Source organism: Platichthys flesus, chromosome 22 (assembly GCF_949316205.1).
Source record: "Platichthys flesus chromosome 22, fPlaFle2.1, whole genome shotgun sequence".
In the NCBI taxonomy this organism is placed as follows: domain Eukaryota; kingdom Metazoa; phylum Chordata; class Actinopteri; order Pleuronectiformes; family Pleuronectidae; genus Platichthys; species Platichthys flesus.
Window position 1 is genome coordinate 13209216 of NC_084966.1, and position 25629 is coordinate 13234844.

The 25629-nt window shown below is 41.8% G+C and overlaps 5 protein-coding genes across 8 annotated transcripts in view; 1 reads left to right on the plus strand and 4 right to left on the minus strand.

The window, feature by feature from the left end:
* Positions 1–25629, plus strand: part of LOC133933466 (histone H4-like) — a 744890-nt gene that overhangs the window by 672403 nt on the left and 46858 nt on the right. The window contains exon 5 of the mRNA XM_062380591.1: positions 15666–16001. Within this exon, the coding sequence (XP_062236575.1) occupies positions 15666–16001 (336 nt within the window). The remainder of the gene's footprint in view (positions 1–15665; positions 16002–25629) is intronic.
* Positions 4228–5158, minus strand: LOC133933530 (histone H2B-like). Its single transcript, XM_062380662.1, has one exon. It carries the CDS (start codon positions 5156–5158, stop codon positions 4784–4786), a length of 375 nt encoding a protein of 124 aa, XP_062236646.1. The 3' UTR covers positions 4228–4783.
* The window catches only part of LOC133933460 (histone H4-like), a 111951-nt gene continuing 93712 nt past the window's right edge, over positions 7391–25629 (minus strand). Inside the window, exons 1-2 of one of the 3 annotated variants that reach the window (XM_062380579.1) lie at positions 9651–9659; positions 7391–7724 (exon numbers count right to left, since the gene is read on the minus strand). In XM_062380579.1, the coding sequence (XP_062236563.1) occupies positions 7413–7724; positions 9651–9659 (321 nt within the window). In that variant the 3' untranslated portion in view covers positions 7391–7412. Of the gene's footprint in view, positions 7725–8550; positions 8563–9650; positions 9660–25629 lie in introns of those variants that run through there. The other 2 variants (XM_062380577.1, XM_062380575.1) reach the window with 2 other exon arrangements.
* On the minus strand, positions 14986–15372 carry LOC133933521 (histone H2A-like). Its single transcript, XM_062380652.1, has one exon. It carries the CDS (start codon positions 15370–15372, stop codon positions 14986–14988), a length of 387 nt encoding a protein of 128 aa, XP_062236636.1.
* On the minus strand, positions 17820–22817 carry LOC133933528 (histone H2B-like). 2 transcript variants are annotated; one of them, XM_062380660.1, is made up of 2 exons: positions 22673–22817; positions 17820–18350 (listed from the first exon to the last, which is right to left on the minus strand). In XM_062380660.1, the coding sequence occupies exons 1-2, from the start codon at positions 22682–22684 to the stop codon at positions 18009–18011; spliced, it is 354 nt and encodes a 117-aa protein (XP_062236644.1). In that variant the 5' UTR covers positions 22685–22817; the 3' UTR covers positions 17820–18008. The 2 variants fall into 2 exon arrangements, with proteins under 2 accessions (XP_062236644.1, XP_062236643.1); XM_062380659.1 differs by lacking the exon at positions 22673–22817 and having other exon boundaries at positions 17820–18383.

The following is a 25629-nucleotide window of genomic DNA, read 5'->3' on the forward strand; positions in this document are numbered from 1 at the left end:
CACATCATGTAACCATACTGTGCTGTAGTAACCTCAGGCAGCCAACAGATGGAGCTGCTCTCCAAATGATGTGAACCTGAGTAAAGTCCACTACCAGAAGAACTCTCTTCTATGTTCTGTCCGAAGCTTTGTTTTCCAGTAGCTCAGCTTCTCCTGCTTTATTGCAGCTACTTGTTTGAGTCACAGAAATGAGCTCTGTAGCTGCATCAACTTGATCAGTGGCTGCCATTAAACTAAAGTATTGGTGAACTGTCATCAGACACTGCAACACCTACAGAGGGAAAGTTACAAGGTTAAATTTATTAACAGGGAGAAGAGGGTTTTTCCAGGTGATATTTTATTCAGTTTCATGATTTAAACACTAAGTACATTTTTCAGCATATAATTTAAATATACTATCTCAAGAAAAACATTACAACCTTAGCTCACCTGATGAGGCCAAAGCTATTTGAGTTCACTGAAGAAGACTCTGAGAAGTGGTCGAAAGCCCAGAAAACAAGTGGAGCTCTTGATTGACCTGATCCAGAGTCCTGCTCCTCTGGGGAACAAGAGAGTTATTGTTTATGACTACATTACTATCATATGATAGTTTGTAAGATGTTTAACCAATAGCTATCTTTACTTCTCACCCTATATTTGCATAATGACAAATGTAAAGAGGCTGAAAATTACATTAAATCTGTACTACCCACACTAGTTTCTTTTTCATTAGGAAGATAGTATGTGTTGTACTGCATTCATACCGTCCATCATGAGCGATGTATGCAATGGATCCATGAACCTTAGATGTACTGAAATTTGAAGTGTGTATCTTTTATATTTAAACTTCCATATGAGTGATGGTTTCCTCACCAGATGACACAAACATCTGACACAGAATAAACCATACCAATGAATACATATTGAATGCTAGTGGCCTGCAGAGGGTGGTGAAAACTGCCCAACGCTTCACTGGTTCCTCACTCCCCACCATTGCAGGCTGTCCAGAGCAAGAGATATCTGCGGGGGCTCGCAGCATCGTCAAGGGCAGCTCACACCCCAGCCACAGACTGTTTGCCCTCCTCCCTTCTGGGAGATGCTACAGGGTCCTCCGTTCCCGGACCAGCAGGTCCAGGAACAGCTTCATCCCTGTGGCTGTCACCCTGCTAAACTCTGCACCACAGTAAAAGCAGCTGCCCCGCACCACACACAGCTCCTCCAGTGACTATACTTCCCTCCTCCACCCTGGCTTGGACTGCCACCCACCGTCCTCCAACCATTAAACATTTGAACATTTGCACTACTGCTACTTTTTTTTTTTTTTACTACTGTATAATCCCACCAATAGTGTATTCATATTCATATATATTGATCTTGCTCATAGTATATTCATCGTTCTTATATAATAAAATACCTCTTAATACTGCTCTATTACATATATATTTCTTACTGTACATATCTTGTGTATTTACAAATTTTACTTCACATTTTCAGTTAAAATTTGCACATTACTTTTACTGCCTTTATTGCACTTCTGGTTATATATAAGCACTTCTACTGTGCAATGACAATAAAGTTTAATCTAATAATGACTTGTTCCTGTGCTTTAAATTGATGGGTGATATGAGGAGTTTTGTTCTTCAGAGGTGAGTGTGTGGCTCTTAAAAGAGCCTTTGTGTCGTTGGTTTCCAGCATCTTTGCTTTCCTTGGACTTGGGGGCCTTCTCGGTCTTCTTGGGCAGAAGAACAGCCTGGATGTTGGGCAGCACGCCGCCCTGAGCGATGGTCACTCCGCCCAGGAGTTTGTTGAGCTCCTCGTCGTTGCGGACGGCCAGCTGCAGGTGGCGGGGGATGATACGGCTCTTCTTGTTGTCACGGGCGGCGTTTCCAGCCAGCTCCAGGATCTCAGCGGCACAACGCTACGCTTCAACCTCCGGTGTGTTCAGCGCTGCGGTTTAACATGGGAGTGGATGGGAGCCAGAGGATTCGCGCTGCGCTTACGCCTCGCTTTGGCGTCGCTTCCGCGTCCGGTGTGAACCCGGCGTGACCGTTACAGGCTCGGTACCGTGGCTCTGAGAGAGCTCCGTCGCTACCAGAAATCGACGGAGCTGCTGCTCCGCAAGCTGCCCTTCCAGCGCCTGGTGAGAGAAATCGCTCAGGACTTCAAGACCGACCTGCGCTTCCAGAGCTCCGCTGTCATGGCTCTGCAGGAGGCCAGCGAGGCCTACCTGGTCGGCCTGTTTGAGGACACCAACCTGTGCGCCATCCACGCCAAGAGGGTTACCATCATGCCCAAGGACATCCAGCTGGCCCGCCGCATCCGCGGAGAGAGAGCTTAAACTGCTGCTGCTCCACTGACCATAACAACGGCTCTTTTAAGAGCCACTTCACTGTACTCAAGACAAAACTCCTTTGGTGCCCTGCTCGTTATAGACCGTTAATACATATAATACACTAAAGAACTGACTTCAGAGTTCAAAGTTAATATCATAACAATTGAAGTATATTAAATTAATTACTTTCTGTAAAGTGACCAAAGTATATTACAGGAAATCTTTCAACAGATTTAAACATGTATCCATTCTAGTTTTACAACATTAACTGAACAGCAAAAATATATTAGTATTTCATAATACTATATGAAGACGAGTTTACAGTAAAATATTTGTTACATTGTTACAATAATACACATTGGAAAGTATGCAAGCTAATACCTGGCCTGCTATAAATCTAATCATTAATTTTGCTACTTCACTTCACCTTAATCGGAACCATGGTCAGAGCTGCAATGAAATAAAGTATTTATTTGAAATGAGATGACCTAGCCTTTTCTGAGAAACCGATCTACTCGGTACAAACATTTATTAAACAGCACAAGTTATTTAAAATGTTGTCCCTGGTAAAACACTCCAACTGTTTGGAAAGACAAACGTCCCCCAGGGATTGGAGCTCATTTACACAGCCGTGAACATAATTGTTAAGATTAAGATTCATTTATTTACTAGTCCCAAACACATGCACAGACATACAAAGGCACACTCATGCAGGTAGGGAAATTTAATCTCTGCTTTTGACAGAGCAGTGAGCGAACATGTGTGGCGCTCGGGGAGCAGATGTTGGGGGAGTAAGGTGCCTTTGTTAAGGGGCACTAGACAGGGTAGGGAGACTCTTGGATTTTTGGACAGATCAATCCAGGTTCGTCTTTTTGTTGTCTCTCCGTGGAGTCGACCCAGAGACCTTCTCTGCCCATAGTCCAAGTTTCTGCCACTAGACCACCGCCTCTCCCCGTTGTAACAGTTGCAGTACAATCATTCCTCAACAGGACATTTATACCCCACTGATAGTGACTCGGAGGGAAAAAATGAAGTACTACTGAATGCTGTAAATACATGTCACTAGTATCAGGCTGCTATCCTCTCACTGCAATTACATTCGCATTGATGCATCTTACAAACAGCAACATTGATTTCCAAGGAAACCATATCATTGTCCTTTCCCAACTCATTTCTCTCCTAAATAAGTTCAAAAGCACCACAGCTCCACCAAAACCTGTTTCCCAGCTGCTTCAAATGTTTGTTCAGAAAAACTGGGTGAAAAAAAGCACCTACTGATGATCCCTTCGTAATAAAATCAAGTAATTGTGCAGGCAGCAAACACTCTGCTGAAGGCCGAGGCTCCTGGTGAAGTTGAGCCAGACTTCCTATCAGAGTCAATATTCACTTCAAGCAAGGATTAAATTAATATTGTGGCACATTTCTCTCATTTAACGCAAAAAGTCAACAGGTTGTATCACTTAGTTTGTAGAATATTTTTATGCTTTACTGGGATATGCTTTGTCTCTGCTGTCTGATGTAGTAAATACCAACTTTGGCTTTTCACATTAACACTAGGAGAGATGTCTGTGTATATTATTTTCATCATTATTTGTATAAAATAATCATTAAAACATGAAAAATGTTTTTGAAAAACTATTTGTCTGGTAAGTGTTAGATCTCAGTCAACCTGTCCATGTGTTACCAAACAAATATTCATATTAAAAATGAAGGCTTTAGTGTCAACAAACACAATGTTTCCAGAATGTACACACTTGTGAAGTATTTGAAAGTGTTTTTGTAGATTGCTGTGGGTAAATAGTAGAATGCCAAAATATTATTTGAACCATTCAAAAATACCTTATTAATGTAGTACTTCATGAAAAGAAAAACACTTGAAATTTACACTTAAGTTACAATTTTCTGTCATAATTTATTTAAAATTAGAATTATTACAATTTGAGGATAACAGGAGGGCTAAGGGAGAAAAAATAATATTTGTTTGACCACTGTTGTACACTCAAGGTTGCTCAATATTCACAGAGTAGTAAGCACACAAGGTATATTTGTCAAGATTGATAATACTGTAAACTACTTTAGAGAATGTATTCCTCTGACTTTAAAGTCACAGTCATGTGTCGGCAACATTGTCAGAGGAGTTTGAGGAACAATGATTTCATACGCTTCTTTACAATTCCAATTATAACCACCAGGGGGGGGGAAACACCTCATGAACAACACAGATCACTGATTTGAGAAAGGACAACACGCCCTGCAGTAGAAAACTGGAATTGGATTTAAAAACAATTATTTTCAAATGTAGAGATTATTCAGGATATCTCTCTTCAATTGTATTAACAATGTTATATTATCAGTTAAAAGTGGCCGTTTGAATATCGATGGACATCTCGGTAGAGTCAGGACAGTTTGTCTCCATAGAGAAAGTGTGTGGCTCTTAAAAGAGCCGTTGGTTTGAGGTCTCCGCAGAGTGGTTTACTTGGAGCTGGTGTACTTGGTCACGGCCTTGGTGCCCTCAGACACGGCGTGTTTAGCCAGCTCCCCGGGCAGCAGCAGGCGGACGGCGGTCTGAATCTCCCTGGAGGTGATGGTGGAGCGCTTGTTGTAGTGAGCCAGACGAGAGGCCTCACCGGCGATGCGCTCGAAGATGTCGCTCACGAAGGAGTTCATGATGCCCATGGCCTTGGAGGAGATCCCAGTGTCGGGGTGGACCTGCTTCAGCACCTTGTACACGTAGATGGCGTAGCTCTCCTTCCTGGACTTTCTCCTCTTCTTTCCGCCCTTACCGGGGGCCTTCGCCACCGCTTTCTTGGAGCCCTTCTTGGGCGCGGTCTTCGCTACTTCAGGCATTGTCACGAGATTTTTTCGTTCAAATGAATAGAGACGTTGCTGGCCAGGCTGTATTTGAACATATCACATGTAAATCATTGTGTGCCGTTCCCTCTCTGTCATTGGCTGAATGTGGAGTGCCAGTGTAACAGCACGGGGGAGTGTCTCCATGTTCATGAGTCCATTATTCTGCTGCCGACAGAGGCTGAACTGTTCAGCTCAACTGGAACATTTGGGGTGTTAAGAAATGTAAGATGTCCCTGAAACTTATTAGGATTTATGTTAGTATCACATAAGTATCATTACAAACAATCTAAACCAAAGCAACCTGATAAATGCACAGCTCTAAATGATAAGGGACGATTCATTTCACTGGTTTTGGTGCAAATGAAAGTGACAACAAGTGCAATAAAGAAGTAAAAGCAAGACCACAACAGAAAGGGAACAGTTTTATACGTGCCGGCCATTGACATTTGCTCTCTCCTCATCCTTCCCGACTGAATCTTCTGAAGTTTCGTGCTCTGCTAGTGTCCGTGTCTCTACCTGTAGCATGAGGCGGTGCCTGAAGTCCTTTCAGGTAGCAGAGATAATCTAGCTCCTCCAGGATAGAACATCCAAACGTGCAGGAGCAAGAAGGTTTGTTGTGTGCCGTAGAAGAGCATCAACCCATCAGCAGAACCGGTATCGTCTCCTTTGTGCGTGGAACATATACAGGTGTGGCTGGCCACTGGGGAACCGCCCTGCCAAAGAAAAGAAGGGAAAAAGATGATTGTGATAAATTTGGCACGTGTTTATTATAATCGTCATTATTTTTAAATTATTAAATTAGACAAATTCTGTAGAAACGTGGTCCTGCCTGCTGCCTCTGAATAGTATAGTCCAATTAGCTTCAACGTCACGACCTGTTTAATAGAGTACAGGGAGATTTCAGCCGGTTAAAAGTCGCCAACATCACTCTGATAGACTTTCATAATAACACGCTGTCTTTCAAAGTGCAGGCACTGCAATCCCAGACAGCACACACACTCACAGAGGCCCTGGGGGCCCCACTTACTCGCTCAGAACAACACAGTGATACGTGAGGAGCGTTACCATGAACAATCTGGTAAGGGACTTTGTTGAAGAACAGTGGACACAACATCTGATTACACAACCAATCAAGTGCTGTGTTTTATTTGAGAGTGTATTGCAATAGTGTGTCCATTAGCCAGTGAGTAAGTTAATAGGTCAGTCAGTCAGGGTCCAGAAGGCTTCAGTGTAAGGCCGTTACCAAACTCCTGAGGTACGAGGGAACGTCAGTGTCTAACGCACGCTGTGGTGTGCACGTAGAGGACCACTCGTGTGTTCTTCATAGCAGCAAATGAAGATATGTGAATTTAGATACGCACTTAATGGCTGTGTGTCTGTGTGTATATATTTATGTGTGCGTTCGGATATGTGTGTGAGTGTCTGTGTATTCATGTTAATGTCTGTTTGTTAACCTATTTGAATTAAAATACAAGTCAGATAATGTAAGTAACATGATGAATTTATTTAACTTGGCCAACATTTCTTTTTTCTTGTCTCGCCACTCTCCCCACGTGCTTGACTGAAAGATGGAATGAGTAATGTCCACTTCACTTCCTTAAATTGTGGTCCGATTGTTGTTTATTTTATAGTGATGCTGTTACAGGGGGTGACTTATTTTCACCTACGCCTCAACATCCGTTCAAAGCAACAAACTGGTGAGGTGCAGCACCTAATCAAACAGCTCTGTCCCTGGTCCTTTTTAATTACACTCTGATATTTAACTTAGTGTTCAACTGATCAAGTTGATGCAGCTGCAGAGCTCATTTTCAAAACTCAGAACAGATCAGAATCTGCAATAAAACAGGAGAAGCTGAGCTACTGGAAAACAAAGCTTCTGACAGGACATGTAGGAGAGTTCAACTGGTAGTGGACGTTGTTCGAGTTCACATATCTGGAGAGCAGTTCTATCTGTTGGCTGCCTGGTGTTACTACAGTATATATACACACACACATATATGTGTATAAAGAGATAACAGTTTAATATAAACTGTTTTTAAGGGTCACTTCTACGTTTAGAAATTAAAGAGGAAACTACGATTAGTAAATGTTATGTGATGTTTTGATATTAAATAACTTTGAAATCTTGACATTGTAAGACATCTACTCAAAGAACGACTTGTTGTTGAGCAGAGGATGTGAGCTCTCATTGACTCGGTGTGTGGCTCTTAAAAGAGCCGTTGTGTTGTTGAGCTGTTGGAAAGTGAGTTTATCCGCCGAAGCCGTAGAGAGTGCGGCCCTGTCTCTTCAGAGCATACACCACGTCCATGGCGGTGACGGTCTTCCTCTTGGCGTGCTCGGTGTAGGTGACAGCATCGCGGATCACGTTCTCCAGGAAAACCTTCAACACGCCACGGGTCTCCTCGTAGATCAGACCGGAGATACGCTTCACTCCGCCACGGCGAGCCAGGCGGCGGATGGCGGGCTTGGTAATGCCCTGGATGTTATCACGGAGAACTTTGCGGTGACGCTTTGCGCCTCCTTTACCGAGCCCCTTTCCTCCCTTTCCTCGTCCAGACATCTTTCTTCAGTAAGATGAGATCTAGTCAATGCACTGCTACGCGGAAACACAGCTACTCATAGCCAGAATGAGGACCTATTAGAAGACAGAGGCAGCCGTCTTCCTCCTCTGTGGATTCTCATGGCCGCTGATAAATACGTCTATGGTGCGCTAGCGCCTCCACAGGTGTGGATGTAGGACGGCAGATATTAAAGTCTGACACTTTCTCAGTTTTGTGTAGCAGTAGGACTGTAGCACGTTTCCATCAAGTAGGAATAGTGCCGGTGAAAAAGGCTTGGTTAGAAATAAGAGTATCATTAGGACTGATTGTGGAAGTACTTAGTCAAAGTATGAATATTGAGCAGCCTTGAATGAAAAACAATGGTCACACAAAGACTCAGCTCACGATGTCTCACTTAGCCCTCCTGTTAGTCTCACATTTAAATAGTCTTTCCTTTGAGTCCTTTGGACCCCAGCTATTAAAACCCTCCATAACATTATTGGAATAACAATTGTAACCTAAGTGACCAAGTATGTAACCAAGTATGGTTTGTGTGTTTGTTAACTACTTAAATAGCTTTTAATCTAAAACACAACCCCCAACCAAACGTGTTAGTGCAGTGTCCAGCAGTGTAAGCACTTGATGCTTGTGTGGAACTGTTTTTGAAAGTGTTATGGACATTTATTATAAGTCCGGGCTGACAGTGTGACTATGTTAACCTTTCATTTTGCATCATTGGATACTGACCAGTTTTAAAAGCACCTCATGTATGCTTGAAAGTGTTGTTGATTACAATCTGACATTCTGCTGGATTCTGTTTTACTATATTCATCTGGTTTTGTTTGCAGATATGGACATTGAATAAAATGGTCATGGTTATGTGGGGGCATCCTTAACATTGTATTTTCATCCCCCGTAACCTGTACCCGTCCACAACGACGGGGAGCTTGTCAACATGTTGGTATATCCCGAATATGAGAAGAGCCGGTCTGGTCTAATTTCAACAAGTATTTACTAATATGACGCCTTGTGAGTCGGTCAGTAAGCATGCACCATCTCCAGACAAAACAACGCCTTGCCTATCTGCCCTCCTGAAGCTGGGCCAGCTGCATGAACTCTGTGTGGAAGCTAAGGGAGGTATGCTTTAATATAAAAAGTTAAGTATGAGAACAAGTAAAAGTACAGCGTAATGAATGTCACAGATTCAAAGTTCTCACAGTAGGCCTTATTAGACAGCTGCAAGTTTGAACAGCGATGTGACGCACACACATTTGAACCAGCTTCCACATTAACACTAAGCAGCAAAGGTTACTAAAAGTCACCGTGTGAGGGCTACATATTTCCCACATATTCTTCCCAAACTGCCCCTACCCCCACCCCCGTCTAACAAACTGCTTTTGTTTAAAGTTGACTTTCAGAGCCATCTCCACAGACACGCACACATGCATAGTAAAGATTTCAGTCTTAACAAGCTCAACAAACTTCTGGGCAGAGTGAACATCTCTCAAATTTGTCTTTGCTATCGTACCTTTGATTCATGATTTAAAAACGATGAGATCAACAACAACACTGTTATTTTGGTTATGCCATGGGCTTGGATGGGGTTGAGTGAAGGTTTTTTTTTTTTTTTTTTTTTAATCATTGTTAGCATTTAAAGCATTATGTGTAATAGTGTTTTTATATAAAGTAATATGTAATTAAAGTCTGTTTGAATGGTTAAAATGACATGTTTACATTCTACAATGTACACAAACACTTTCACATACTGCACACGTGTGTACATTCTGGATAAACACAGAGTTTGTTGACACTAAGGCCTTAAATTGTAATATGAATGTGTTATTGGCTATAAAAGTCTGAGAAGACTTGATCTTTAGACCAGTAGGTAACATATTGACAGGTTAACAGAGAGTTCTCACACACGGGTCAAATCGTTTTTCACAAACGTTTGTCATGTTTAAATGATTATTTTACACAAATAATAATGATCATAATATACAAAAACATGTATCCCAGTGTTACTATGATGAGCAAAAGTTTGTATTTACTAAGTAGAGAAATTCTCAAACTAATTTACAGCTTAAACATTTTCTGGAAATTAAATGATGTAACCTGTTTACTTTTGGTGTTAAATGAGAGAAATGTGCCCCAATATTAATTTAATCCTTGCTTGAGGTGAATATTGACAAATTCAACATGGATATGAAATGTAGCCCTACTTCTATAATGACTCTCAAGCTTCCTCAGGATGAAAAATTCACGGCTCTGATAGGAAGTCTGGCTCAACTTCACCAGGAGCCTCGGCCATCAGCGGTGTGTTTGCTGCCTGCACAATTACTTGACTTTATTACTAAGAGATCCTCAACAGGTGCTTGTTTTCACTCGGTGTCTCTGAACAAACATGTGGAGCAGCTAGGAAACGGGTTTTGGTGGAGCTGTGGTGCTTTTGAACTCATTTTAGGAGAGAAACTAGTGGGAAAAGCCGCTGAGCAGCGCTGCTCACCGCGGTGAACGGGTCGTGTTCGGGGGCTCCACCGACCAAATGCAGAGAGCATCAGAGCTCTTCATGACTTCAACATGAAGACAAATAAGTCCGCTACCTGCTTCCTCACTGTCAGCCTCCAGCACCGCTCACCCACTGAGTTTTTACTCGTTTATCAGTGAAGAGAAAACACAAGTGTCTGTGCGTTCACACTGTACACGGGAGCCACGGCTCGATTGAGTCTCCACGGTTCTCATGGTGTGTTCAAGTACCGCCTCCCGATCAGGACTCTTCATCAGTCCTGTAACTCACTCCGTTAGTTCGTCGTTGATCTAAACGCAAAGAGAAAGATGGCAGAAGCCGCTCCAGCTCCAGCACCAGCCGCCGCCAAGGTTAAAGCGGCCAAGAAGAAGGTCGTGAAACCGAAGACTGCCGGCCCCAGCGTCAGTGAGCTCATCGTGAAGGCCGTGTCCGCGTCCAAGGAGCGCAGTGGCGCGTCCGTGTCCGCCCTCAAGAAGGCTCTGGCTGCCGGAGGCTACGATGTGGAGAAGAACAATTCCCGCGTCAACACCACCATCAAGAAGCTGGTTGTCAGCGGGACCCTGGTCCAGACCAAGGGAACCGGGGCCACCGGCTCGTTCAAGATGAGCAAGAAAGAGGCAGTGAAGAAGGCCGCTCCCAAAGCCAAGAAGCCCGCCGCCAAGAAACCCGCAGTGGCTAAAAAGCCCAAGTCGGCGGGAGCCATGAAGCCAGCAGCCGCTAAAAAGTCCCCGAAGAAGGTGGCTAAACCAGCAGCGGCCAAGAAGCCCACCAAGAGCCCCAAGAAAATGGCGAAGAGCCCCAAGAAAGTGGCGAAGACTCCCAAGAAGGTGGCGAAGAGCCCCAAGAAGGTGGTGAAAAAGGCGCCTGCTGCCAAGAAGTCCCCCGCGAAGAAGGTCGCCAAACCCAAAGCGAAGAAGACAGCAGCCAAGAAGAAGTGATCTGTCCTCACTGTGAAACATGTCCATCCTGGTAAAAGGCTCTTTTAAGAGCCACACACGTCTTTCCACAAAGAGCTGTTTCCTCATCATTCATCACCACTGTCCATAAATATGTAGAGACAGAGTTCTTAACTACAGGGAGTCTAGATAGATTGAGCAATATTAGATGTCATCTTACAATGTTCAGATTAAGAAGTTAGTAAATATCAAAACATCAAATATTATAAAACATGGCTTTAAACTCTGTGAAGGAGTAGCCTACTCCTACCTACACACATGCATCATGTAGCATGATGTTCAGCAATATCGTCATTACTTCATATACCATACTTTTTAAACATTAGAAATATAATTAGGAAACAGACACTGATTATTCTGCACTTTGTGTAGATTTTTTGTTTTTTTATGAACACCAGAAGAATCTCAATCCTGTAATTCTGAATGCTGAGATGGCGAGCAGAACCCAGACCGTGGATGCATTGTGGCCAACTGTATGATCCAGATTGAACCTGATCGTTTATCCAGAAGACATCAGACCCCAGTACTGCCCGTCAGGTAGACAGGTAGTACTGAGTTTAGAGACATAAAGACCCGGACCAGAACGGAACCAGTGAATCTTCAAGCACACACTACACTGGGAACTGAATATATACACACACATTGAAAGGACAGTTATTTTATGAGAATACATCATTTATTGTGTTTGTATTATGTTATACTGTTTTATATTGTGATTGTTTGGTTGATTTTTCAATAAATTGGTCATTTGTTCAACTAGTTCTTTGACATAAACTAGTACTCAACGATAATATATATATATATATATATATTATTGTTGATACTAGATACTAGACCCACTTATCTGGGTCTAGTATTAGAAAAAAGCACTAAATATCGACATAAATTATATATATATATATATATATATATATATATATATATATAATATAAATAATAACAATAACAATAATAAACACATATTTCTTATAATTACCCTGATGGTAATAGGTTATTTCATCTCTTTTACATGTAAGTCAATCTTACGTGCTGTTCTTTCATATTTAGTCAATTGTACCTGTTGCTCCTTTATAAGTAAGTCAAATAATCAAATAACCTATGGTATCAAAGGAGCCAATTATCTATGTGACATGACAGCATCATAGGATCAAATTATCTAAGGATATGATCTTTGAATTGATTTGAACAGTGTTAGGTAATATATATATTATATATAATTATCAATAATAACAATAATAAAACAAATATTTCACAATCACTCTCACTCCTCCTTTTCTTAATATAGCAGCTCCCCTCATGTTCCCATCGCCATTGTTTGTATACACATCTCCCATCTATTCATTCTGCACTTCTCTCATTTGGATTTCAAATCACTGTGTTCCTTGTAAACATATGTCATAATTACTCATCCTATATATCTGATGTATTCTGTTTTTCAGCCCCCTGGTATTTAATGAAATTAGTGTTAGCATTATTAGTATTCTTGTTTTCAATCTTTATTATTACTCTTACTTTTCTTAATCATCCTCATTTGCCTCTCTGTGTTCTGTCTTTTCCTTATTGGAGTTACTTTTTCCATTAATTCCATGTCTGTTTCAGATCCTGGCGACATAGACGTTGCCTAGGGATGTTCAGCGATATCGCCATTACTTTATATACCATACTTTTTAAAGAGTCTGCCTTAGTTGTTATATTTATCGATTTAACTCGTTTCTTTCCTTGCTAAATAGAAAAGTGACAGCTGCTTAGAAAAATGACAATTCCAGCCTCACATCATGTAACCATACTGTGCTGTAGTAACCTCAGGCAGCCAACAGATGGAGCTGCTCTCCAAATGATGTGAACCTGAGTAAAGTCCACTACCAGAAGAACTCTCCTCCATGTTCTGTCCGAAGCTTTGTTTTCCAGTAGCTCAGCTTCTCCTGCTTTATTGCAGCTACTTGTTTGAGTCATAGAAATGAGCTCTGTAGCTGCATCAACTTGATCAGTGTCTGTCATTAAACTAAAGTATTGATGAACTGTCATCAGACACTGCAACACCAACAGAGGGAAAGTCACAAAGTTACATTTACTAAAAGGGAGTAGAGAGTTTTTCCAGGTGATGTTTTTCTCAGCTTTATGATTTAAACACCAAGTAAATGTTTCAGCTTATAATTAAAATATACTATCTCAAGACCAACATTACAACCTTCGCTCACCTGATGAGGCCAAAGCTATTTGAGTTCACTGAAGAAGACTCTGAGAAGTCGTCGAAAGCTCAGCAAACAAGTGGAGGTCTTGGTTGAACTGATCCAGAGTCCTGCTCCTCTGGGGAAAAAGAGTAAACTTCAGTGCTCAACACTCTTATTGAGGAATCCAAACCATTCAGATGGTGACAGCTCCATGCACTGTCACACCAGAAGAATCACAGGAGAAAATGTATACAATAATAATAATGATGGCTGAGTTCCATTTAGCTGCTCCACTTCAATGGTCCTGGTGTTGTGAATGCTGGATAACTGTCATGTGTACTGGGGCACTTTAATACAACAGAGGACCTGGTCAATGTTTTGAATGAAAACCTGTCTCATGTGAAACACGTCTATAATCCCACATGTGACCGTACACACAGCACCTAACTTTTAAAAGCAGATTTTACAGATTAAGCAAAGGTACCAGAGTGATTGTTTATGACTACATTACTATCTTATGATAGTTTGTAAGATGTTTAACCAATAGCTATCTTTACTTCTCACCCTATATTTGCATAATGACAAATGTAAAGAGCGTTCAAATTGCATTAAATCTGTTCTACCCACACTAGTTTCTATTTCATTAGGAAGATAGTATGTGTTGTTTTTGCATTCATACCGTCCATCATGAGAGATGTATGCCATGGATCCATGAACCTTAGACGTACTGAAATTTGAAGTGTGTATCTTTTATATTTAAACTTCCATATGAGTGATGGTTTCCTCACCAGATGACACAAACATCTGACACAGAATGAACCATACCAATGAATACATATTGAATGCTAGTGGCCTGCAGAGGGTGGTGAAAACTGCCCAACACATCACTGGTTCCTCACTCCCCACCATTGAGGCTGTCCAGAGCAAGAGATGTCTGCGAGGGCTCGCAGCATTGTCAAGGGCAGCTCACAACCCAGCCACAGACTGTTTGCCCACCTCCCTTCTGGGAGACGCTACAGGGTCCTCCATTCCCGGACCAGCAGGTCCAGGAACAGCTTCATCCCTGTGGCTGTCCCCCTGCTAAACTCTGCACCACAGTAAAAGCAGCTGCCCCGCACCACACAGCTCCTCCAGTTACTATACTTCCCTCCTCCAACCTGGCTTGGACTGCCACCCACCGTCCTCCAACCATTAAACATTTGCACTAGACTGCTACTTATTTTTTTTGTTTACTACTGTATAATCCCACCAATAGTGTATTCATATTCATATATATTGATCTTGCTCATAGTATATTCATCATTCTTGTATAATAGAATACCTCTTAATACTGCTCTATTCCATATATATTTATTACTGTACATATCTTATGTATTTACAAATTTTACTTCACATTTTCCGTTTTTTTAAATTTGCACATTACTCTGCACTTTTACTGCCTTTATTGCACTTCTGGTTATATATAAGCACTTCTACTGTGCAATGAGATTAAAGTTGAATCTAATATAATCTAAAAATGACTTGTGCGTGTGCTTAAAATTGATGGGTGATATGAGGAGTTTTGTTCTTCAGAGGTGAGTGCGTGGCTCTTAAAAGAGCCTTTGTGTCGTTGGTTTCCAGCAGCTTTGCTTTACTTGGACTTGGGGGCCTTCTCGGTCTTCTTGGGCAGAAGAACAGCCTGGATGTTGGGCAGCACGCCGCCCTGAGCGATGGTCACTCCGCCCAGGAGTTTGTTGAGCTCCTCGTCGTTGCGGACGGCCAGCTGCAGGTGGCGGGGGATGATACGGCTCTTCTTGTTGTCGCGCGCGGCGTTTCCAGCCAGCTCCAGGATCTCAGCGGTGAGGTACTCCAGCACAGCCGCCAGGTAGACGGGGGCGCCGGCACCAACGCGATGTGCGTAGTTGCCTTTACGCAGCAGTCTGTGAACACGACCGACGGGGAACTGGAGCCCAGCGCGGGAAGAGCGAGTCTTTGCCTTCCCTCTGGCCTTTCCGCCGGTTTTGCCTCTGCCTGACATTATGGATGTAGATTGTTTCCTAACACACGTCAAAAGAAACTGCGGTGGAAAGCATGATCACTCCCCTATATATACGCGGATCGCGCGGGACGGTTCATGCCAGACCAACCAGAATAGAAGCCTCTAGCAGAGCAGCGGGGGATGGTCGACACTTTTGTCGAACAAGCAGACAGTACCCGAGGAGGAGCCTATCCCCGATCTGAAGCAGCGTCACCAATTCAGGGCTGGCTTCGCGGTTTAAAAGCAGAGTGTCTCTCTACAGCTTCACTCTTTCTCCCGATCGCAGAGAAAAGCAACAAAATGGCAAGAACCAAGCAGACCGCCCGTAAATCCACCGGAGGCAAAGCCCCCAGGAAGCAGCTGGCCACCAAGGCTGCGCGTAAGAGCGCCCCGGCCACCGGCGGCGTGAAGAAGCCTCACCGTTACAGGCCCGGTACCGTGGCTCTGAGAGAGATCCGTCGCTACCAGAAATCGACGGAGCTGCTGATCCGCAAGCTGCCCTTCCAGCGCCTGGTGAGAGAAATCGCTCAGGACTTCAAGACCGACCTGCGCTTCCAGAGCTCCGCTGTCATGGCTCTGCAGGAGGCCAGCGAGGCCTACCTGGTCGGCCTGTTTGAGGACACCAACCTGTGCGCCATCCACGCCAAGAGGGTTACCATCATGCCCAAGGACATCCAGCTGGCCCGCCGCATCCGCGGAGAGAGAGCTTAAACTGCTGCTGCTCCACTGACCATAACAACGGCTCTTTTAAGAGCCACTTCACTGCACTCAAGACAAAAGACCTTTGTTGCCCTGCTTGTGCAAGACTGTTAATACATATAATTGACTGCAGAGATTAAAGTAAATATCAATACCATTAAAGCATTAAATAAACCACTTTCTGTAAAGTAAACATAGTACAGCACAAGGAGCATTTACACAAGTTTAAACATTTAACTGCAGTATAGTTTTATAACATTAACTAACAGCAAACGGTTACTATTTCATAATACTACATAAATAGTTCGCAGTGACACATATTTGTTACATTATTAGCTCTGCAAAGAATACACATAGAAAATTATGCAAAGTAAGACCTGGCCTGCTTTTAATCTAATATTAATTAATATCGCTGCTTTCACTTCACCTGTTAAATGGAACCATCGTTAGAGATGCAATGAAATAAATGCTGTGGATGCTGGAGAGTCATTCTATAATTAGGAGTTCATTTCATATCCATGTTGAAATAGTCAATTTGACTAAATATTCACTTCTTGTTTGATTTTCTCTTCAGTTATATATATATATTATCTATTTTAAATTTAGATATTCTATGTTATTATTTTTTCTAACATTTTTTTTTTGGGGGGGGGGGGTTGTAATTACTGAACATTGCTAGAAGATAGCCAGTGACTGCTTAATGTTATTGTTTTGCATTTGATAATAAAAATCTTGAGTCTTGAAGGAATGGTCAAATTAATATTGAGGCACATTTCTCTCGTTTAATACAAAAATTCAACAGGTTGTATCATTTATTTGTATGGATGAGTATGTATAGCCTTGCTGGAATTTGCAATGTCTCTGCTGTCTGATTTAGAAAATACCATCTTTGGTTATTCACATTAACAATAGGATATCTGTTTATGTAAGTAAAATAATAATTAAAACATGACAAATGTTTTTGAAAACTATTTGTCTCGTGAGTGAGAGATCCCTGTCAACCTGTCCATACGTTACTCTTAGTCTTCTCCGACTTGAATAGGCAATAAGACATTCATATTACTAATATAGGCCTTAGTGTCAACAGACATACTGTGTATTCAGAATCCACACAAGTGTGCAGTATGTGAGAGTGTTTGTATAGTTTGCTGTGGGTAAATCGTAGCATGTAAACAGGTAATTTAAACCATTCAAAAATACTTTATTTTTGTAATTCCCATGCTCACTGCGATAACTCATCGTTGTGGACGGACAGCTACAGGTGGCGGGGGATGAAAAAAGCAGGTTAAGGATGCAACCACAAAACCATGACCATTTTTCCTAAGGTCCATATCTGCATTAGAGACCAGATGAATTTAGTAAAACAGAATCCAGCAGAATGACAGTTTGAAATCAACAACACTTTCACACATACATGAGGTGCTTTTCAAACTGTTCAGTATCCAATGATGCTTACTGAAAGATTAGCATATTAACATATTCTGTATATTATCTATTCTCAGAGTAGTAAACAAACAAGGTATATTTGTCAAGCTTAATAATACTGTAAACAACTTTGAAGAATTTATTCCTGACCATTTTGCATTCCACCACCCAAAATGATTTACACCTAGCTATGGAAGATAGCCTGATATATATACATACCATTCTAACCACCAGGGGGTAGAACACCTCCTCATAAATATCGCGGATCACTGATAGAAACCACTATTAGATATAAAAATTAATATTTTTAAATATGAGTGACTATGCAGGATGTTAACAATGTATTCATCATGATAATCCTTTTCAATTTGATTAAACCATGCTCCATTATTAGTTAAAAGTGGCTGTTTAAATATTGATGGACATGTCATTAAAGTCAGGACAGTTTGTCTCCATAGAGACAGTGTGTGGCTCTTAAAAGAGCCGTTGGTTTGATGTCTCCGCAGAGTGGTTTACTTGGAGCTGGTGTACTTGGTCACGGCCTTGGTGCCCTCAGACACGGCGTGTTTAGCCAGCTCCCCGGGCAGCAGCAGGCGGACGGCGGTCTGAATCTCCCTGGAGGTGATGGTGGAGCGCTTGTTGTAATGAGCCAGACGAGAGGCCTCACCGGCGATGCGCTCGAAGATGTCGCTCACGAAGGAGTTCATGATGCCCATGGCCTTGGAGGAGATTCCAGTGTCGGGGTGGACCTGCTTCAGCACCTTGTACACGTAGATGGCGTAGCTCTCCTTCCTGGACTTTCTCCTCTTCTTTCCGCCCTTACCGGGGGCCTTCGCCACCGCTTTCTTGGAGCCCTTCTTGGGCGCTGGCTTCGCTACTTCAGGCATTGTCACGAGATTTATTCGTTTAAATGAATTCAGACGTTGGTGGCCAGGCTGTATTTGAACATGTCACATGTAAATCATTGTGTGTCGTTCCCTCTCTGTCATTGGCTGAATGTGGAGTGCCAGTGTAACAGCACAGGGGAGTGTCTCCATGTTCATGAGTCCATTATTCTGCTGCCGACAGAGGTTGAACTGTTCAGCTCAACTGGAACATTTGGGGTGTTAAGAAATGTAAGATATCCCCGAAACTTATTAGGATTTATGTTTGTATCACATAAGTATCATTAAAAACAATCTAAACCAAAGCAACCTGATAAATGCACAGCTCTAAATGATAAGGGACGATTCATTTCACTGGTTTTTTTGCAAATGAAAGTGACAACAAATGCAATAAAAAGAAGTAAAAGTAAGACCACAACAGAAAGGGAACAGTTTTATACGTGCTGGCCATTGACATTTGCTCTCTCCTCATCCTTCCCGACTGAATCTTCTGAAGTTTCGTGCTCTGCTAGTGTCCGTGTCACTACCTGTAGCATGAGGCGGTGCCTGAAGTCCTTTCAGGTAGCAGAGATAATCTAGCTCCTCCAGGATAGAACATCCAAACGTGCAGGAGCAAGAAGGTTTGTTGTGTGCCGTAGAAGAGCATCAACCCATCAGCAGAACCGGTATCGTCTCCTTTGTGCGTGGAACATCTACAGGTGTAGCTGGCCACTGGGGAACCGCCCTGCCAAAGAAAAGAAGGGAAAAAGATGATTGTGATAAATTTGGCACGTGTTTATTATAATCGTCATTATTTTTAATTGATTAAATTAGACACATGCTATAGAAACGTGGTCCTGCCTGCTGCCTCTGAATAGTATAGTCCAATTAGCTTCAACGTCACGACCTGTTTAATAGAGTACAGGGAGATTTCAGCCGGTGAAAAGTCGCCAACATCACTCTGATAGACTTTCATAATAACACGTTGTCTTTCAAAGTGCAGGCACTGCAATCCCAGACAGCACACACTCACAGAGGCCCTGGGGGCCCCACTTACTCGCTCAGAACAACACAGTGATACATGAGGAGCGTTACCATGAACAATCTGGTAAGGGACTTTGTTGAAGAACAGTGGACACAGGTATAGTACAAAGTTTCTCTCTGGTACCTTCTCATTGCACAACCAATCAAGTGCTGTGTTTTATTTGAGAGTGTATTGCAATAGTGTGTCCATTAACCAGTGAGTAGGTCAATAGGTCAGTCAGTCAGGGTCCAGAAGGCTTCAGTGTAAGGCCGTTACCAAACTCCTGAGGTACGAGGGAACGTCACTGTCTAACGGACGCTGTGGTGTGCACGTAGAGGACCACTCGTGTGTTCTTCATAGCAGCAAATGAAGATATGTGAATTTAGATATGCACTTAATGGCTGTGTGTCTGTGTATATATATTTATGTGTGCGTGTGGATATGTGCGTGAGTGTCTGTGTGTCTGTGTATTCATGTTAATGTCTGTTTGTTAACCTATTTGAATTAAAATACAAGTCAGATAATGTAAGTAACATGATGAATTTATTTAACTTGGCCAACATTTCTTTTTTCTTGTCTCACCACTCTCCCCACGTGCTTGACTGAAAGATGGAATGAGTAATGTCAACTTCACTTCCTTAATTTGTGGTCAGATTGTTGTTATAGATATTTTATAGTTATGCTGTTACAGGGGGTGACTCATTTTCACCTACGCCTCAACATCCGTTCAAAGCAACAAACTGGTGAGGTGCAGCACCTAATCAAACAGCTCTGTCCCTGGTCCTTTTTAATTACACTCTGATATTTAACTTAGTGTTCAACTGATCAAGTTGATGCAGCTACAGAGCTCATTTTCAAAACTCAGAACAGATCAGAATCTGCAATAAAACAGGAGAAGCTGAGCTACTGGAAAACAAAGCATCTGACAGGACATGTAGGAGAGTTCAACTGGTAGTGGACGTTGTTCCAGTTGACATATCTGGAGAGCAGCTCCATCTGTTGGCTGCCTGGTATTACTACAGTATATATACACACACATATGTGTATATATATATAACAGTTCACCAGGCGTGTTGGTTTATCCTAAATAAGAGAAGAGCCGGACTGGTCCAATTTAAATATTTATTGAGATGCAATAAAAGTTTAACAACATAGCTATGGACAATTATCACAGCCTAGGCTAATTAAGTTAGCAATAGGTAGTTAATAATGGCCCCGAACAAAAGGGGTTTGATATAGTTATAACAGTAGATTTAATATGATTGGTTATGAAAGATTGAAGGGGAGTCACCGCAAATCAATTTGGTTCTCCCTTGTTGGTGCACAGGCATGTCCACGCCTCTTGGCACAGAAATCCAGGAAGTGACAAGAAGCCGCTCTCTGTGACGCTACTACTACTCTGATAGTTGCTAAGCAAAATGTTCTCTTCATGAAAGGCCTTGACACAGCTGATGCCATGTGGGCCATTGGAGAAAGGAATATGATGTTCCTGCTATATTCAAACAATGTCCTGTTGATGTAAACATTAGGGTCCTCGAAACCAAAACAACGAGACAAAACAATGTCAACAAAGTCACTCTGTCCGTCCTCCAGAACTTTATCAGACAGCTGCTTGAAATATATTTGTGAATGACTCTAAGGGAATAATGGTTTAACAATTATAAGATTCATTATTAACAATATGCAGCAAGGGTTATTTATAAATCATTTGAATAAAGGCCTTATATATGGTTCAAACTGATCATGCTTCCCCCCCCCCCTTTAGTTGCAAAAAGTTTCAGTCAGACCCAAATACCATATAGAATTTAAATTCCTAACAATCCCTCTTTTCACACCATTTTCATTGTGTGAACAACTTACTGGGGTCATCCATGTACCCCTAACCACCATCCCATCCAGTGCTGTTCGGACATCAGTTTAAGAGTCAATGATCTTGGATTTTAGCCTTGTTGAGATCCTTTTGTGGAATTAATACTTTCCGTTTGTCAGGTTGCAAGAGGTGCAGCTGTCACCGGATGGGAGTGGGTTGTGGAGACATGGAGCCCAGATCCCATAGATTGAAAGGAAACAAATAGAAAAGTGATTAATATGCTGCAGTGCGTAACTGAGTTTAAAGTTGATTATATAAACTTATATTTGCAAAGGAAAATAAACAAGCAATCAAAACAAGACATACAAGTAGACCCTTCTTTTGAGGTCAACAATTTCTTTAAGATTTTGAGGAGTAGTAGCCTAATAAGTGGACATTAAAAAATAAAGATTCAAAAAGTGGCAGAAGAGTGACAAAAATCTTTGGCATTTTATGAAATATTAAATGATCAACAAGCTAAATTTCAATAAGCAGCAGATATGACAGCGTTTGAGTATTTGTGTTCAAACCATTCTCCAAAAATCATCTGACTGCTTCTATACATTATAATTCAGAAGCTTTGACTTCAAATTGCCCTGTGGTAATACAGGAATCACATACACAGGAAAAATGTGTTAGAAATGAGATTCAACAAACCGTTTCAGAGTCGACAGCTGAAACAGATTAAATAAAACTCACTCTGACACACTTTTCTTTCATGATAAAATAATAAAAACATAAGTAGAGCTTAACAACACCTTTCAAATTAAGAGCATTGGATGTTAAGATAATTGGTGAAACCAAAAACTAAAAACCTTCTTCCCTGAAATTAAGAGTTTAAAGTGTTGCAACAAAATTACAATATAATTATAGATATGGCATTCAATAAAGTGTAAACAAAGTGCTTGTATTATGGTTTGTGCTTTTCATTTAAGATGAAACACGTTATGAGTTAAAGTGTTTTAGACCTCTGATCCTTGAGTTGGATTCAGATTTATTCCTCTTTAAGCGGCGAAACATATTTATTTTAGGTCTCAAGAGTCTTACAATAGTTACATTGAGGGTGAATCAAACTCCTATTCTAAATTGCCCTGTACTTGGTGGTCAGCGCTTTGAATGGCGCATCAGAAACAGGGAAACGGTCCATGGGCATTTGTATGGTCTTTTAAGTGTTGTGTGAATTGCATGTGTCATATTTGTGTACTAAGTTCTCTGCCAGAGTTGTCATGTGTTGATGCCACCAGAGTATTTCTATGTTCTTCTGAGTCCGTTTCCTACTGATATGTGTGGGTCCAGGGGCCTGTTTGAGAAATATCTGGGCTAGTTTGGATTGGAGATCTTCTCTGAGTTTGATCTCTTCTTGGGAGAGGGCCTCAGACTTATGTGGGCCATGTTGATGGGTTTTGATTCGAAGGTGACCTTCTGTGGACACTGGGCAACTTCATTGGTCATAGCCGTTGCCGTGTTCCCCGGCGGCAGATGGCATCTGGTGTGGGTGCGGGGGGCATGCCTCTTCCTCGGCCTCGTCCTGGGGGTCCTCCGCGATGGGGGCCTTGCCCTCTGTAGGGGTTAAGGTTAGGGTTAGGTGTTGATCGTCTTTGTCCCATATTAGGGCAATCTCGGATACAATGGTCAGATTGGCCGCACCGATGGCATCGATTATCGTTGTAACCTATGGTTTGATTGTCTCTTTCGATGTTCCTAGCCTGCACTACTGCGCCTGCTATTTCCAAATGTAATCCTAATACGGCAGCCATCTGATTAAGGGGCTCTTCCCCTGACCGACGAGTCTGCAGCTCTTGGAGTTCTCTCCGAACTTCCAGTCGTGATTTTTCCACTTCTCTGAGGTTGTTGCTTAGCTCAGCCACCTCCTCCTCACACTGTCGCTTCATACTGAGTCTTTCTGTCTCTGCAATTTCTCAAACTTTCTCTCAGTTGGGTGTTTGATTGGCTGAGAGTGTCCCGCTCTTTGCTGACCTCACTGAGGTTGCGTTGCAGCTCCATGCTCTCTTTCCTGTGGTTTTCTGCTGCGTCCTGAGTTTGGTTGGGCTGGCGTTTGCTGTTCATCACATCCCGTCTCAGTTGGTCTCTACTCTCCTCGTTCTCTGCGAAAGAAGCTCTGCACTGGTGCAACTGTTCAAGGGCAATATCAGCGCGTGACTGAAGGTCGATACTTATCTCTCGTAGAGTCTGGATTTGACGTTCGTCCGTCCAGGCTGCGTCTTCCAGCTGAGAGAGAAGCTGCAGCAGGGTGGTGGGGGTCTGGACAGGGGCGGCGGCCATCTTTCAGGATAAAACGCACTGTTTTTGACAGGTTATTATTTATTTTTCTTTAGCCTGTTTATAATAATACCTCCAGAACAGCACGCTTATCAGTATTCCAAGCAGAAGGGACAGACTCAGAATAAACCAGATCCTCTACTTCAGCCACTCAATGTTTTTGTAGCGCTATGACATGTCGATGAATGTGTGTGTATTTTGGTTGGTGGGTGTTGGTCGTGGTGGTATATCTGGGGTGTGTGTCTCTCTCTGTAAAAAGTTAAAATCAGAATCAGACACAAAATTCTAATTCAAAATCTAAATCTAAATCTAAATCCAAATTAAAACTAAAACTAAAATTTAATTAAAATTAACATTAAAAACAATAACAAAGACAAAAATAAAACAAAACAAACTTAATAAATACTAAATAAAACCTAATTTATTATACAATTAAACAAGCAAATCCAATGATGTCAAACCAGTTGTAACCTGAGCTTTAATATCTTTAGTTTTCCCCAGGTGTAATACCCTTTGTCAGCAACCAGTTGGTATAGAGGCCAAAATGGCAAAAGTATTCATTCAAAAGGTCTAAATTTTAGTATTTTGATAATTTCAGGCAGCACAGAATTAAGTTGAAAGTTTAGGTTGAATTTCTCATCCTCATGACTGATTTGGTTCATCGCAAGCACATGAATGACTTCAGCTCTAAACCTTTTCTCCTTTCCTCTAGTGGATTGGATATATTTGAAAAATCTGAAAACACAAATTTGTGCCTTAATAAGTATTATTTTAACAATTAAGTTTGGAATTTATTACTTCTGAATGAAGCAATAGTAAAAAACAAACAACCCAACATAAAAACAAACAACCAAGCCTCCTTATGTGGTCAAAGCCAGTTGCAAGCTGCAAAGCGTTTGGCCTTCCCCATATGGCTTTCCGACTCCCAAACTCTCTTATCTCCCTCCCATTCCTACAGTTGTGCACGTACAAAATCTTTCTATCCCACATCTCTTCCCCTACTTTCTTTACCCCTCAAGTTTTACATTCTATTATTCATCTCACAGCAAGATATTACTGAATTGAAACATCTCACTCCTATAGATCTTTCTAGGGAGAGGCGGTGGTCTAGTGGCAGAAACTTGGACTATGGGCAGAGATGGTCTCTGGTTCGTCTCTGGTTCGACTCCACGGAGCGACAACAAAAGACGAACCTGGATTGATCTGTCCAAAAATCCAAGAGTCTCCCTACCCTGTCTAGTGCCCCTGAGCAAGGCACCTTACTCCCCCAACATCTGCTCCCCGAGCGCTGTACATGGTCGCTCACTGCTCTGTGTGTCCTGCACCAGATGGGTAAAAAGCAGAGATTAAATTTCCCTACCTGCATGAGTGTGCCTCTGCATGTCTGTGCATGTGTTTGGGATGAATAAATGGATCTTAATCTTATTCCTAACCATAGCTTTATCTTTCTCGTCATAAGTTAATCTCTCAAACCTTCAGTCAACATTCTTTTACTTTCTTTGGCAAGTTCTTTACAAGTTTACGCCTCCCGTCCATACATACAACATACATCAGATGGCAGGCGTATAGCCTCTAGTCTATTTTCCTATTTTTTCTAGGAAAAAGTTGTTTTCCTGTCAGTCAGTTTTTCGCTCAGTCAGTTTTTTCTGTGTCTCAGTCAGCAGTGTGACCTTGACTCTTTTTCGTCTCCTTCTCTCTCGTTTTCATAGACATACTTTTTAATTCAACCTAGATTTAGTATTTTTTGTGATTCCAGGCAGCCTAAAAATAAATTGAAAGATTATTCCCCCTATTTTCTCCCGATTTAGTTTGAATTTCTAGTCGCTATTTTGTTTATAACAAAAGCAAAAAGTTAAATCTGATATCAGGTATGTTAATTTCCCCTCAGAATAAGCTCTTTAAGCCAGTGATTGATAATAAGTAAATGCCCTGAGAATAAACTCTTTAATTCAAACTAGTTCATTTACACGAAGCAAAAAATAGGAATCTTAGTGATATTCCCACATCGACCTCCTAAAACTTTATATTTAACTACGACACCTCTCCTGAGAGAAGGGAACAAAACACAAACAAACTTTTCTGTTCACCTTTGGTGCAAACAGAATATTAATGTCTCT